The 13,534-nt window shown below is 51.3% G+C and overlaps 4 protein-coding genes across 4 annotated transcripts; 3 read left to right on the forward strand and 1 right to left on the reverse strand.

The window, feature by feature from the left end:
• Window positions 1-1,070: 1,070 nt before the first annotated feature.
• Window positions 1,071-1,959, forward strand: POJ06DRAFT_238201 (uncharacterized protein; the record flags this gene model as incomplete). Its single annotated transcript, XM_056185985.1, has 2 exons — window positions 1,071-1,309; window positions 1,365-1,959. 2 exons carry the CDS (start codon window positions 1,071-1,073, stop codon window positions 1,957-1,959), a joined length of 834 nt encoding a protein of 277 aa, XP_056044160.1.
• A 566-nt stretch (window positions 1,960-2,525) lies between these two features.
• On the reverse strand, window positions 2,526-3,538 carry POJ06DRAFT_110223 (uncharacterized protein). Its single transcript, XM_056184055.1, has one exon. The coding sequence runs from the start codon at window positions 3,336-3,338 to the stop codon at window positions 2,730-2,732; it is 609 nt and encodes a 202-aa protein (XP_056044161.1). The 5' UTR covers window positions 3,339-3,538; the 3' UTR covers window positions 2,526-2,729.
• A 659-nt stretch (window positions 3,539-4,197) lies between these two features.
• On the forward strand, window positions 4,198-7,176 carry POJ06DRAFT_196472 (P-loop containing nucleoside triphosphate hydrolase protein; the record flags this gene model as incomplete). The annotated part of the gene is made up of 4 exons (XM_056185029.1): window positions 4,198-4,242; window positions 4,291-4,434; window positions 4,489-5,712; window positions 5,764-7,176. 4 exons carry the CDS (start codon window positions 4,198-4,200, stop codon window positions 7,174-7,176), a joined length of 2,826 nt encoding a protein of 941 aa, XP_056044162.1.
• A 2,289-nt stretch (window positions 7,177-9,465) lies between these two features.
• On the forward strand, window positions 9,466-13,067 carry POJ06DRAFT_253501 (uncharacterized protein). Its single transcript, XM_056187646.1, has 3 exons — window positions 9,466-9,955; window positions 10,017-10,238; window positions 10,292-13,067. The coding sequence occupies exons 1-3, from the start codon at window positions 9,766-9,768 to the stop codon at window positions 12,718-12,720; spliced, it is 2,841 nt and encodes a 946-aa protein (XP_056044163.1). The 5' UTR covers window positions 9,466-9,765; the 3' UTR covers window positions 12,721-13,067.
• The last annotated feature ends 467 nt before the right edge of the window (window positions 13,068-13,534 follow it).

Raw genomic sequence — 13,534 nt, forward strand, 5'->3', positions numbered from 1 at the left:
CGCATCCCCAATATATATTACTTTCAGTCATACAAGATCGCAGTTAATCTCTCTAACTGAATTGACTATAACTACAAAGCATAGCCAAATTCTGGCTAGCTAGGCAATCCAAAGAAACCAGCAACTGCACGGAACGAATTTTGATCAGAACAGTTCTCTGGGAATCCTGTAAAATACACACCAGGAGCTTCACCAACGTTTGCCAACCTCGATAAAGCAGTCCAAGAGTTGATCAATCAACAAATGACCATCTAACCATTGATTTCCCACGAAGCTATCTCAATGGCAACATTACACAGACGACCGTCCACAGAAAGCAAGACATCAAACAGACAAAATGTAATTCCCGACGATGAATAACGGACCGGGAAATACTAAACTTTCCATTCTCGCAGTTAGATTCAATGGATGGGGTTAACGGCAAAGGCATGCAACAAACATGATCGTGAAGTGTTTGCGTACCATAATATGCAGACTATCGACATCGATGAGTGCAATATGTACGATGTATCATCAGATGTCAGACTGAAAGTTTGCAATGAACGCCATGACAGTTACAATTCCGACTGCCAGGGTCACAATTTAAGAGATAACTATCCGTGAGCGCATAGATTATTCGTGTGAAGTGTGTGCATACACAATTCTCATAACGCATGACGATTTACGCTGTAACTGCAGCGTGGTGTCATCACCGAGTCAGTTTTAGCGCTGCTCCAGTGCTTCAGATAAGATCTTGCGTCGAGACAATTTCGAGGTTTAAAATTAATCCATCCGAGAGTTCGAGAACTTGTCAATTCAAGTTAACAAGCCCCGCCAACACGAGCGCAGGTTTTGTATTGGCGGTTGGCCACCACTTCCTGAGAAACAGTAATCGGCAGCAAATTTACTTCTTTTGGCAACTGTTCCTTGTTGCTCTTAGGGTGACTCATTATAGTCTGTAGTGTTTGGGCAAGACGATAGTACCAAGCTGCCTCTTTCTTGAGTTAATTTCATAGGCAAAACCGGGCCTATAGTCAAGTGTTCTATCATTGCACATCACCTCATCAATGGCGCAGGTAGCAGCGGCCGCGATGACCTCGTCGTCAGCCTCCACAACCCAGCCATCCTCCGCGACCAGACCGAAATTTGTCCCTACACCATCAACGATTCCTCTGGTAAACGCGTGCGCAGACATTGCTCGACGAGTGGATCACTACCTTGCGACAACTCCTGCATCTGAGGCCCCGGAGACAGCAGATCTGCGTCAACGGACGAAGGAGCGCGTACGAGAATCACTAGGCGTCATCAGCGAGGCTTTGAAGCGTTACAGGTTCGTCATATTGGGGCAATATATGGCTGCAGTACCATATTGCTTACATTTATAGCATTGACGAGCTGGCGATTTCTTTTAATGGGGGCAAAGACTGCCTCGTGATGCTTGTCTTACTCCTCGCGAGCCTTCACTACCACTCTTCCCAATATCCACCACAGCGGATCCACACCGTTTATGTTCATTCATTTAACGCGTTCCCAGAAGTTGATGCCTTCGTCAATGATTGTGCCGCATTATATTCTCTCGACTTGATCAGGTTACCACCGCCAATGAAAGCTGCTTTCCAGAAGTTCCTTGACGCCAAACCGCACGTCAAAGCTATCATGGTCGGTACTCGACGGACCGATCCCAATGGTGCCGAACTTACGTTCTTTGACGAGACCGACCACGGCTGGCCGAATTTCATGCGCGTGCATCCTGTCATCGATTGGCGTTACGCTGAAGTGTGGCATTTTTTGCGAGAGTTGGAAATCAAGTATTGCATTTTATACGATTTGGGTTATACATCATTAGGAGGAACCACAGATACCCATCCAAATCCGGCGTTGAAACTGGACAGCGGACTAGATCGTGCCGGCGAGCGGTCGTTCAAGCCTGCATACACATTGATCGACGACGACAAGGAGCGGCTGGGAAGAAACGCGTGATTGGGTATCGCGCAATACCGATTCAATCACAACTAGCGTGGCAGTGTTAGTCGTACGAACACGTACGTTCTTGTACATATGGTATGCATTTAGACGCAAATCTACGGATACTATTTATGGATAACTAGGGGGAGGTTATTGTCCAGCGTGGTTTGAATTAGATGGGGTTAGTATTATAAGTTTCGGTTTTATTGCCATCATGCTTCAGCAAAAACTAGAATAGATGGCACGTGCATTTCGATGCTGATGTTGATCATGATTATGCATGTTATTGGTATTTTGTTGAGAGTATCTTGCAAATTGTAGAGGGAATTCTTGGAATTGGCGCAATAATCGAGAGTACAATTTAGAATATAATGCATGGCTTAGAAAACAGAAAGTCAATGTACCGTTGTGTACCGTTGTATCTGTCTAATGAGTGAACTTTATCAGTCGTATGATTCTATCGGATGTCCAGACAGATGCGAGTAGCTCTAGACAGGATGCTAAATAGGCGGCATTGAATTTGTCAAGCCGGCAGTCGAGACTGGCCGTAAATGAAATGAATATTGTGAATAAATGTCTACAGATGCGGAATACTTTAGACAAAACCAGCTATACGATCGATGACAAAAATCATCCTGATTTTATTATAAAGGCTGGCAATGCAGCCACAATAAACAAGCAGATGAATCAGAACTAGAACTGGTTTGTGCGATTATTCAGGCTCTCGTCCACCGACAGACTGTGTGCAGCAACAGAAAACGTCCGTCGACAAATTTGAGCTGCCGTTAAAGTGAGACAGTTGCAATTTTCAAACTTTTAGTGGCCGCAGCTTCAGTCTCAGGTATAGCAGTACCTTGAACTAACTTCTTCGTCTTAATTCCACCGACGTCGTGGACAGCGTTCGCAGGACTATTTCTGTATCCACATCCTGCCCTTCCGCTCCTCTTCTGCCAATGAGTTGCTACGTCATAGTATCTGGACAACTTCTCGTACGCTGTATATTCGCTCAAAACAGGCTCATCCAGACGCAAGATCCCATCAGGTTGGACTACCCCTTCACTGTTCATCCGCCTATCCGAATACTTGATTTCGTAATACATTTCGTCCGATTCATCCAGCTCACGCACAGTGTTTTTTGGCTCTGTATTTGGCTCTGACGATAGAGTCTCTGTGACGACAAGCTCGGCATAGTATTCCTTCTTGCTGTTGCTAAAGATATCGCTAGCCGAAGCTTCCCTAGCTTTTGCTCGCCCAACTCTTACATCCATGCCTCCAGCTAAAGAGTTCCCGGTTTCCATTACCTCGACAACGTACTCATTCTTGGAGAAGTCGAAGTACGGCGTTCTCGGATTGCACTGTACCGGCTCGACGCAGGAGAAGGAGTCAGCAACCATAGGGGCCAAATGTACGGTAGAACCCGTGCTGCGTTCAAAAAAAAAATAAAAGATTTATGTGTGGTTGGGTGGGATGCAACTCGCGAGCTAGGGCCCGGGAATATTTTTGACGGTTGTAAATCGGCCTGGTGCTGTCATGGCACCATTCTCAACCAGTACTTAACATCGTGACATAACTTCCAAATACAGTAAAGAAACTGGCAGATTTTAGCATATATGCATCGTAAACCCAATAAAGCAGCTATTCCAACGCGTGACACGTTTACACTCGACGGGCTAAGCCAAAAGTATAGTACAAACCCCTCACAAGAGACAGCATGCAACAGTTGCCCTGTCGACCAAATGTTTATGGTCGTCGCGCGACAAGTAACAACAGCGCCTCGCTCACCGTCCCGTACTACGGCAGCAACGACAATCGTCAAAGGGTCACCCCACGAATTTCGTAATCTGACAGATGTGCATGATTTGAACTGCCTACACGCACTTTTTTTTACAAGCGGCATAATCTCATTCGGCATTCGTCTTACAGTACCAGACACCATGGCACCAGCTGCTCACACACGCGTGGCACCTCCGCACCAACTATCTCCAATATCACAGAACTTTTCACAAGGTCGAAACTATAACGGTCCGGCTCTCTCGCATTCCAGCTCGCCTAAACGCGTTCATACTTTTACGCCAAGTCAGATCAAATCTGCGCTGACGTCGCAGGATGATGTGAACACTGGCACATCACTCAATCAAGCCGCTGAAGATGGCGACTGGAATGATGGCGAGCACGCTGAGTTTTCGGGGAAGCGGTGGGTGTGGGTTGCTGACCCTGACAAGGCGTTTATCAAGGGATTTATTACCAAAGAAGATGTGGACGGGATGCTACATATTCGATGTACTGACGACGTGGTATGTTTAATATTATGCCAGTTCTTGCCATTCGAAGCATTAACAGAGCTAGGATCGGGTTGTGAAGAAAACCGAGATCGATAAGGTCAATCCTCCGAAATTCGACAAGGCCAACGATATGGCTGAGTTGACTTACCTTAACGAGGCCTCCGTTGTTCACAATCTGGCCTCTCGCTATATGGCGGACATGATTTATGTAAGTTCTCTGCGTCTTCAGACTGCATCTGTGACGCCGAGCTAATGGGACTAGACGTACTCGGGACTGTTCTTAGTGGCGGTCAATCCCTACTGCAGTTTGCCAATTTACAGCCACGAATATATTTCAACGTACAAAAACCAGTCTCGCGATGGTACGCCACCACATATTTACGCCATTACTGATCTCGCATTCCGCAATATGCTGGAGATGCGCGAAAACCAATCTATCCTCGTTACTGGTGAATCTGGCGCGGGAAAGACCGAAAACACCAAGAAAGTGATTCAGTACCTTGCCGCAGTCACGACGCCAACAAACACAACGAGTGAACTTGGCACCTTTGAGCAGCAGATTTTGCAGGCAAATCCAATTCTTGAATCATTCGGCAACTCACAGACTGTTCGGAATAATAACTCATCGCGGTTTGGAAAGTTTATTAAGATTGGATTTAGCCGGTCTGGGCAGATTTCTGGTGCGTATATCGATTGGTACTTGCTCGAAAAGTCACGGGTTGTTACACAAAGCCCGCTTGAACGGAATTATCATATTTTTTACCAGCTGGTATGCGGCGCATCGACATCAATGCGCGAGAAGTTCTTGTTGGACGGCAAGGTCGGGGACTACGCGTACCTGAATAGTGGTCAACGGTCAATTCCGGGCGTATCGGATACGGACGAGTTTAAGAACTTGATGTTGGCATTCAAGGTCATGGGATTCTCCGAACAGGAACAAACAGACTTGCTACGCGTGATTGCGATTATCCTGCACATCGGCAATCTTGAGATTGGAGAAGAGCGCTCGTCTGGTCAGGCAAAGCTTTCGCAGTTTTCCCAAGTAGAAAAGCTGTGCCATGTCATGGGCGTTCCAGTCGACGCGTTTGCGAAGGCACTTTTGCGACCACGAGCCAAGGCCGGTCGAGATTGGGTCGACCAGTCTCGTACGCAGGCACAGGTGCAGTTCTCGTTGCATGCGCTCGCCAAAGTCTTGTACGAGCGCGGCTTTGCATATCTTGTCAACCGGATCAACGAGGTTTTGGACCGAGATAGTGACGGCAACATGTTCATTGGCGTGCTTGACATTGCAGGTTTCGAGATTTTTGAGGCGAATTCATTTGAGCAGTTGTGTATTAACTATACAAATGAGAAACTGCAACAATTTTTCAATCATCATATGTTTGTGCTTGAGCAGGAAGAGTATGCCAGGGAGAACATTGAGTGGCAGTTCATTGACTTTGGGCATGATCTTCAACCGACTATTGACTTGATTGAGAAGTCGAATGTATGTTACCGTTATGAGTAGAAGAGGAAGATGATAAGCTGACGAACGTAGCCCATCGGCATTTTTTCGTGCCTGGATGAAGATTGCGTGATGCCTCGGGCGACGGATAAATCATTCACGGAGAAGTTGCACACGCTCTGGGCTAAGAAATCTGACAAATATAAGCCGTCGTTATTCAAGCAAGGCTTTCGACTGACGCACTACGCGGCAGAAGTTGACTACTCGACCGAAGGCTGGCTCGAGAAAAACAAGGACCCACTGAACGACAATATCACACACTTGCTGTCACTTTCCAGCGAACCTCATGTCGCGCAGCTATTTGCGGACGACGCGGAAGGGGATGGCGCGACGAGGAAGAGGAAAGGATTATTCCGTACGGTCGCGCAGAGACATAAGGAGCAGCTTACTTCGCTGATGGCGCAATTGAATTCCACGCGCCCGCATTTCGTGAGGTGCATTCTCCCGAACCACGAGAAGCGGCCGAAGAAGATGGATAACGTGCTCGTGCTTGATCAGTTGCGATGTAATGGTGTGTTGGAGGGCATTCGGATCGCTAGAACTGGATTCCCAAATCGCCTTTCGTTCGCGGAGTTTAGACAGCGATATGGGATTCTTGTTACACAAGGCGCGGGCGCGAGAGGGACACAACTTGCGAGGGCGGCATCAACGGGGTATGTTGACGGGCAACGGGCGTGCTCGCTCATCCTCGATGCGTTGAAGCTTGACAAGAGCGCGTATAGGGTCGGTATCACCAAAGTGTTTTTCCGAGCGGGTGTATTGGCGGAGCTGGAAGACCGACGAGAGAAACTCGTGGCGAGCGTGATTACTTTGATTCAGAGTCGGGCTCGTGGGTTCTTACAGAGACGGCACGTTAATAAACGCTTGTACCGCGCTGACGCTGTGCAAGTTATATCGCGGAATATGGCGGCTTCGCAGACTGATAATCCGTGGTGGAAAATGTACGTCAAGATGCAACCGTTGCTCATAGCACAACGCGAAACAGTGCAGAGCATGGCGCGGGATGGGGAATACCGCAAGGTTGTTGCGCAGCTCGCCGATTCTGAAAGCGAGAGCCAAAAAGCTCGCGAACGGGCACGCAAGTTTGAGACGGAGATGAAGAAAGTTCAGGAGACGCTTGAGAGCGAGCGTGCGCTTGCGATAGATAACCAGGAGATACTGCGACGGTCGCAGAAGCGGGAGGCGGACTTGGAGGAGCAACTTGCTGGAGCACTGGACGACCTAGATAAGCTGGAGGCGCAGTGCGAGGAGTTGCTTGATGCGAAGCGCAAGGCAGACAAGGAGGTTGAGATGTGGCGCGGGGAGTTGGAAAAGGGGGCGAGGATTATTGGCCGGTTGGAGGGAGAGAAGAGTGCGTTGGATAAGCGGATGGAGGCCCTTGTTGCGGATTTGAGCGCGAAAGACGATAAGGAGGGCAAGATTCACGGCGAGATGGAGCAATTGTGAGTTTGTGCATGTGGCGCCCACATCGGAGCAAAGCTAACGCAGAGGTCTCGCGCAGGAATCAGGAAATTCGGCTGCTCAAGACGATTGTCAGTCAACGCGAGAGGCAGCTGATTACAGTTGAAGAGCAGTTGAAGAAGTCCGACAGTGAGCTCGAGAGCCGGTTAGAACAGGCGGTAAGTTTCATTTGTTGTAAATTGATTTTAGGCCACTGACGATGGAGTAGAAACTGCGGTTCGAGAGCAGCAACAGACAGATGCAGACAGCCGTGCGAGAGAACCAGGAACTCCGTGATAAGATAGTGAGCCTGACGCAGACGACAGGCAGGTTTGAAGGGATGGTCAAGAAGAAGGAAGCGGAAATAATTGTACTGCGGGCGGAATTGAAGCAGGAAAACGAGGCGCGGGAGAAGTTGGAGAGCGAGAAGGCCGCTTTGGAGCAGGAAGTAGAGAGTGTGGCGAAGCGGATTGGGATTGCGGAGGACGAGAGCGCGAGCCTGCGGCGAAAGATGCAGCAAGTCGAGGCCGAGCGGGATGCACTTCGCGGACGGCTGCGGAGGAAGGACGAGGAAGACGGAGAGATTCGGGCGAAAAGGGTACTTGTTCGGAAGGAGGAGATGAAGGTTTTACGAGAGCGGGTGAACGAGGCGGAGAGGAGCTTGAGGGTGGTTGCTGACGTGCTGGACAAAGTCGGGGGCAGCACCAGTGGGAGTCCGCGGAAGGTGTTGAGTGAGAATGTGCCAGTTAATTGATTCTCCGAATGGTTTTTGGTCTCTCTTTATTCTAGGAATAGCAATGATATAACAATTACGGTTATAGAGACGAAACGATGAGATTGCCAAAGAGGTATCTTGGTTTTTCGGGGCGGCGAATTCGCACAACGACGACAATCCAGTCTCAGTTGGGGCGAAAACTGTAGATAATGTAAGCCGAGGACGGCGACTAAGTTATGTCGACAGGTAGATAGATGCACGACAAAGCAAGATTGATGCACGGCAGAGTTTCTCCCTAATGTCTAACGACTGAACCGAGGCGTGGCCAGTTGCTACGGATGCAGTGGGGATTGGCTTAGGGCATGCCGCCAGCTGCTAAGCGAGCACAGTCTCGGCAGGCGACACGAGTTTCTTCTTCCGTCGCTTGGCTTTCGTTTCTGAACAGAGCGTAATTATGTCGCGACGTGGGGAATGGAACGCAGGACGCGTTTTTGACGACGACGATCACGTTTGGTTTCGCGTGACTAGAGGAAGGAAGCAAACAAGATTGTGGGCTGTGCAGCGGGTTTTGCATAGAGTACTATGAATAGAATATTAAGTAGGACGAAAGAGGAGAAGAGAGGAGAGGAGAGGAGAGGAGAGGGGGCGGACTGCGGCCGGAGGGGGACTGCGACGTGAGTTAATTGTCTGTGAAGTGGACAATCTTTAACGCCGTCGGGTGTGTTTAATTTGAACAAGCCGGTCCAAGTTTCTCAGACAGGCACGGCATTGGGATTGCGACTCGGCTGAATATCATATGACAATGACTGCACTAAATATGGAATAAACATCATGGCCGGCAAAGCCATTAAGTATATATGTTTTGTATGGGGCGAAAATGTCAGATGCGGCCGGTTCGGGGTTCGGAACGTGGATGTATGCGTATTGACACGGGGCAAATAAGGTTAGCGGCGACCGGTGGCTTGGCATGCCGTCGGGGTTTTTCTGTCTCGCTAGGCGCGGTGAGCATACGAATGCATTGTAAAGTACAGTGCCCATGATGTAATACGACGCAATGAAAGGGCCGGCCCTGTTGCCGAGCCCTAATCAGCTGTTGCAGGACCAAGAACGGATCAGCGCCTCAATAGAGTAGAGCGCTGGTTTTCGCCGGGATTTTGCATCATCGGACGAAGTTGCCGGGCGGCACGGTGACCATTAAATCCTCTGATGACGCGTCGTCGGCTTGGCTGCGCTAACCCCGTTCGATGGCTCGATTACAGCCGTGCGTCGGAGAACAGTGTTGTCGTGGTGTTGGGTACACGGCGAACCCTTTCGGCAGGCACTGCATATCCCTTACATGAAGCTGATGCGGCGTTGGGTACGGACGTGGCCAGAACAGGGCTTTTGTTTGCCGGGGACTGTCACGGTGAGTGAAAGAACGCGCGGCCCAATTGTCGCGTGGCGCTGTTGCCGGTTTGCCGGAGACAAGTTTGAACCGGAGACGTGACTTTAGCAGACCCGCATGTTAGCTGCGGCAGAGGGGCCCAGACCATATAATAAAAATATACCACAAACTGCCACAGCCGCTGTCGTACCGCGCGCGAGTCGCTCACTCGTTCCAGCTAGTCCGTACTCTTCGTGTTCGGCCCCGAAGGTTTTCCCGCATTTACCGTAAAACCGCGATCTATCGCTCCGCCATCACCCCACCACCAAACCACAACTCTCTCGTCCACAGTCAACCGCTATCTACCCGCCAGTCGGCCCTCTTCCCTCCTTCTTCTTCTTCTCTTCTTGCGCTTTCTTGTTTTGCCTGGTTCCCGCTGCCTCCATTCGGTCCAGTCTGGCACTAGTAAGCTGAGCCGCGCACGGCTGACTGGCAGAAACTCTTTTTTCCTCCGATCATGCCTGCCGCTGACACCGCAAACACCACCAGTCGCACCGCAAACGCTCCTCTTTCAGACCACACAGCTGCAGAAGGCATCCGCATCCTCCACGACATGATGGCCGCCGTCCGGGTATCTCATCCGGACAATTCCGACGAGCACGACAACTGCACTTTGACGCAGGTCGGCAGTAAAGTCAGCGAAAAAGGTGCGTGCATACTTGTGCTTGTTCGTGCCATTGTCGTCCCGCCATCTACTAACGACTCCAGACAATAAAATACTGTCCTACACACACGATTGCGCCGGTAACAGGTGTCCGGGGCGCGCCGTCAAGAAGCTCGTGCGTAAAATGTGCCCACCAGATGAAGGTGCCGGCGAATTGCCTCCCTTGAGTCCGACGACCACGAATGCCACGTCCGAGACTGACACCACGTTGACCGACGGCCTTGTCGATAAAGTCAAGTCGCTGAGTATTAGTCGCGACATGGGAGGTGTGTATTTTAACAAACGTTGCCTTTTTGCAACAATACTGAATTTTTAGGAGATTTAGAAAAGCAGTCGGTCGAGCTAGACGAGGACGTGTCCCACCAATACAAACGACCGCCGTTTGGCCGCCAAATCCGTGCTCTCGTTCCATATAACAAGTTTTGCCCTGGACCACTGGACAGGAAGTCCGACGATCACGACAGTTTTCGACAGGAAGACGCGCGAAAATGGAAAAACAAACCCCGTCTGCGCGACCTTGTCGCCACGATAATCCAGACATGCGCCTACAAATACGGTCTCCTGCGTGCCCGAGGCGAGGCTGTCGTGCTCGCCGTGACGTCGACGTTGTCGAGTACCGGTGTGACTGGAGATTTGTCCCCGAACGGGGATGAGGTCAAGATTAAGGTCGAGCCCGATGCTCCTGTGTCTGTCAAAGTTGAGCCCGATAGTTCTGTATCTGCCTCCATCTTCACACCTTCTGCTGCTCCCGCGCCGGCTCCCGCGCCAGCTGCAGCGCCGGTCCCGATAATGCCTCCGGCTGGTCCGTCGCAGTGGCCGGTAGTGTCCGTCGCGGCTGGCAGTTTGTCAAAGCAGCACTTTCCGGCGCCGAAGCCTGAGGCGCCTGTCTCTGACCTGATGAGCGGCTTTTTGCCTACGGCCGACTCATTATCCGGTAAGGCAGATCGCCACGCTGAAGACGACGTAGATGCAGAGCCGGAACTCGATCTTCCCTCACTCGACCAAATTGCCGACCTGCCCATGGGAGAAGCAGCTTCCGATGACGAGCTTGACATTGAGGAGCTTGCGAAATTCTTTGACGAACAGCCGGAGACCGCCACACCGTCGTATCTCGATTTTGGCGAAGAACGCCCGTCAACGTCGTCGTCTCCGCAGGAAGTCCCTACTACGACCAAGGCATCCGCAGGCGAAGAATGGGCGCCTCTCCATTTCGAGGCCACCGAATCGGCTACAGCGACCAACAGATACATGACGCCGTTCGGGCAACAAGTTCTCATGCACCACGGCTTCCAAGGATCGCTAGACTCCGTCGAAGCTTTAAGCGTCTTTAACAGTCTCATGCGCTCCGGCGTGCCACTCTTTGGTCCTAGCGTGTCTTTATCCTCCGCGACTGCAGTCACCGCAGACGAACTCTCAGCTCCGCTTGTCGGTGTCGCGGCCGGAAAGCCAGGCCCAATCCACGTCCCTGCTCTTGCTGCCGCTACAACATCCGTGGCAACAAGCCCTGCGGCCCTCGTCCTGCACGAGCGTCCACCGTCGCCGCCGCTCGATCCGGTTGACGACCGCGAAGGCGACGACGGCGGCTTCGGCCTCGCTGGTCCGTCAACGTCAACCCTCACTGCGCATCGCGGAGGTCCGGCCGTTCCCGCGTCTGGCGACCCGCTCGTTCACCGGTTTATGGCTATCGGCGGCATTGAGCGGGTGTTCCCCGGACTTGCCACCGACTGGAGTTTCGTGGGAAACAAGCCCAAATCATCATGGGCTCAGTCCGACCAATACCTAGACTCGGTCCAGGGCATAAACTACATCCCGACAGGTCCGAACGACCCCATGAGCATCGCGCGGCTCACGAACCCGAATCCGCCCTCAGAATCCGCCGCGTCGTCAAGCTCTACGGCCGGATCCAGTTCTGCCGGCTCGACGCCGACGAGCTTGAGCTCGGGTTCGAACGGGTACTCGAGCTCGGGTTCGAACGGCTACATCACGAACGGCAGCGGCATCAGCAGTATTAACTCGCTCTTGCTCGGCGCGGCGCCGTTCGCAAGGTATCCTAGCGACTTGGACCAATACCGACGCAGCAGTACCCGTTCGCGGTCGGGCGAAGCTGAAGACGACGACGAAGAAGACGACAACGACAGCTCGTCATCGAACACCGACCACGGGCTAAACTACACGATAAGCTCGAGTTTAGCTCGCGGTCCTGCGCCCCTGCTGCATCGGCGGATAGTGAACAACGCCGCTGTTCCGCCCAACCCGAACTACAACACGCATCCGTCACTGCAAACCCGCCATGAACCCGCGCAACAGCACAGAGCTGGCGGGCCGCAGCGGACTCGTTTGCGAAAGCAGCAATGCCACGAGTGTAACGGGTGGTATTCCAACCTCGCGGCCCACTGCGCGACACACTTATCCTACGCATCCCGGCCACACTCGTGCACGATCTGTGGCCGGGGATTCTCGCGCCCTAACGATCTTCTACGCCACCAAAAGTCTCATCAAGGCGACGCGCCCTTTTGCTGTCCATTCCATGCCGCCGATCCGCGGTGCCATCCATCTGGCGGATTCTCGCGATGCGATACGTATAAGAATCACTTGAAGGCCATGCACTTTGACTATCCCGTCGGCACGAAGAAGAAAGAACGGCAGGGCGCGGGAGGCAAGTGCAAGGCTTGTTTGATGGAGTTTGAGAACGCAGACGAGTGGGTTTCGGCCCATGTCGAGAGTGGCCAGTGCAACGGTTTGCAGTGACCCTTTTTTTTTGTTTTGGCATGCTGAGGTTTTGAGCGTGGGATAGACAAATGGAGTTTTATCGGCGAAATAAAACGGCGATCGATTTTGTACTTTTAGGTGGCTTGTGTTTTGTGAGTACCCGTATATTTACGTTTGCTGCTTATAGCCCTTTTGTTTTTGTTTTGTTATGTGGACGTGCTGCGAACGGAATTGGTAATGTGCTCTATATAACTACATTGTGTGATTTTGCTTTCGTATCGAACACATAGGGTCGATGTTTGTCCGTATTTGTGTTTTAAATCTTCGAGCATCAGAGCTCGACATCTTAATCTTGAACATAATATCCTGCGAAATCTGCGAACTTGCCGTCAAAACAAAAACTGCGCGCGCGTCGGACACGGAACCACGAAAAGTATTCTCCGGCGTGACGCGCACGGGTTGCTATTTCAAGGTCATGTCGATACAAGTCGAAGAAGCAGCTCGGACCCACGGCGAATTCGACATGTGTTTTGCGCCTGACAAAATAGAAGAAAAAAAATTTAACACGCATGGCATGCGTACGTAACTGCGTCTTACGGACGTATCAATGAAACCGGATACTTGAGCCGAGGGTGGTACGTGCTTAGGGTCGCGAGGCGGATGCGTCATTGGTAGCCGGCATCCGCAGCAGCACCCTTTGTTTGCTTGTTTACCGGTCCAGTTGGGTTATCCAAGCGCAAGATGATTATTGTCCTGCACTGCCACCATTACGGCAATGGCTCATGCGGTTGGCTGGGCTTACGTACGCTCGTCTTAACTCCAAAAGCTTCAGTTGCGGGTCGTGCATTATCAT

Source organism: Lipomyces tetrasporus (genome assembly GCF_029532465.1).
Source record: "Lipomyces tetrasporus strain NRRL Y-64009 chromosome Unknown POJ06scaffold_5, whole genome shotgun sequence".
In the NCBI taxonomy this organism is placed as follows: domain Eukaryota; kingdom Fungi; phylum Ascomycota; class Lipomycetes; order Lipomycetales; family Lipomycetaceae; genus Lipomyces; species Lipomyces tetrasporus.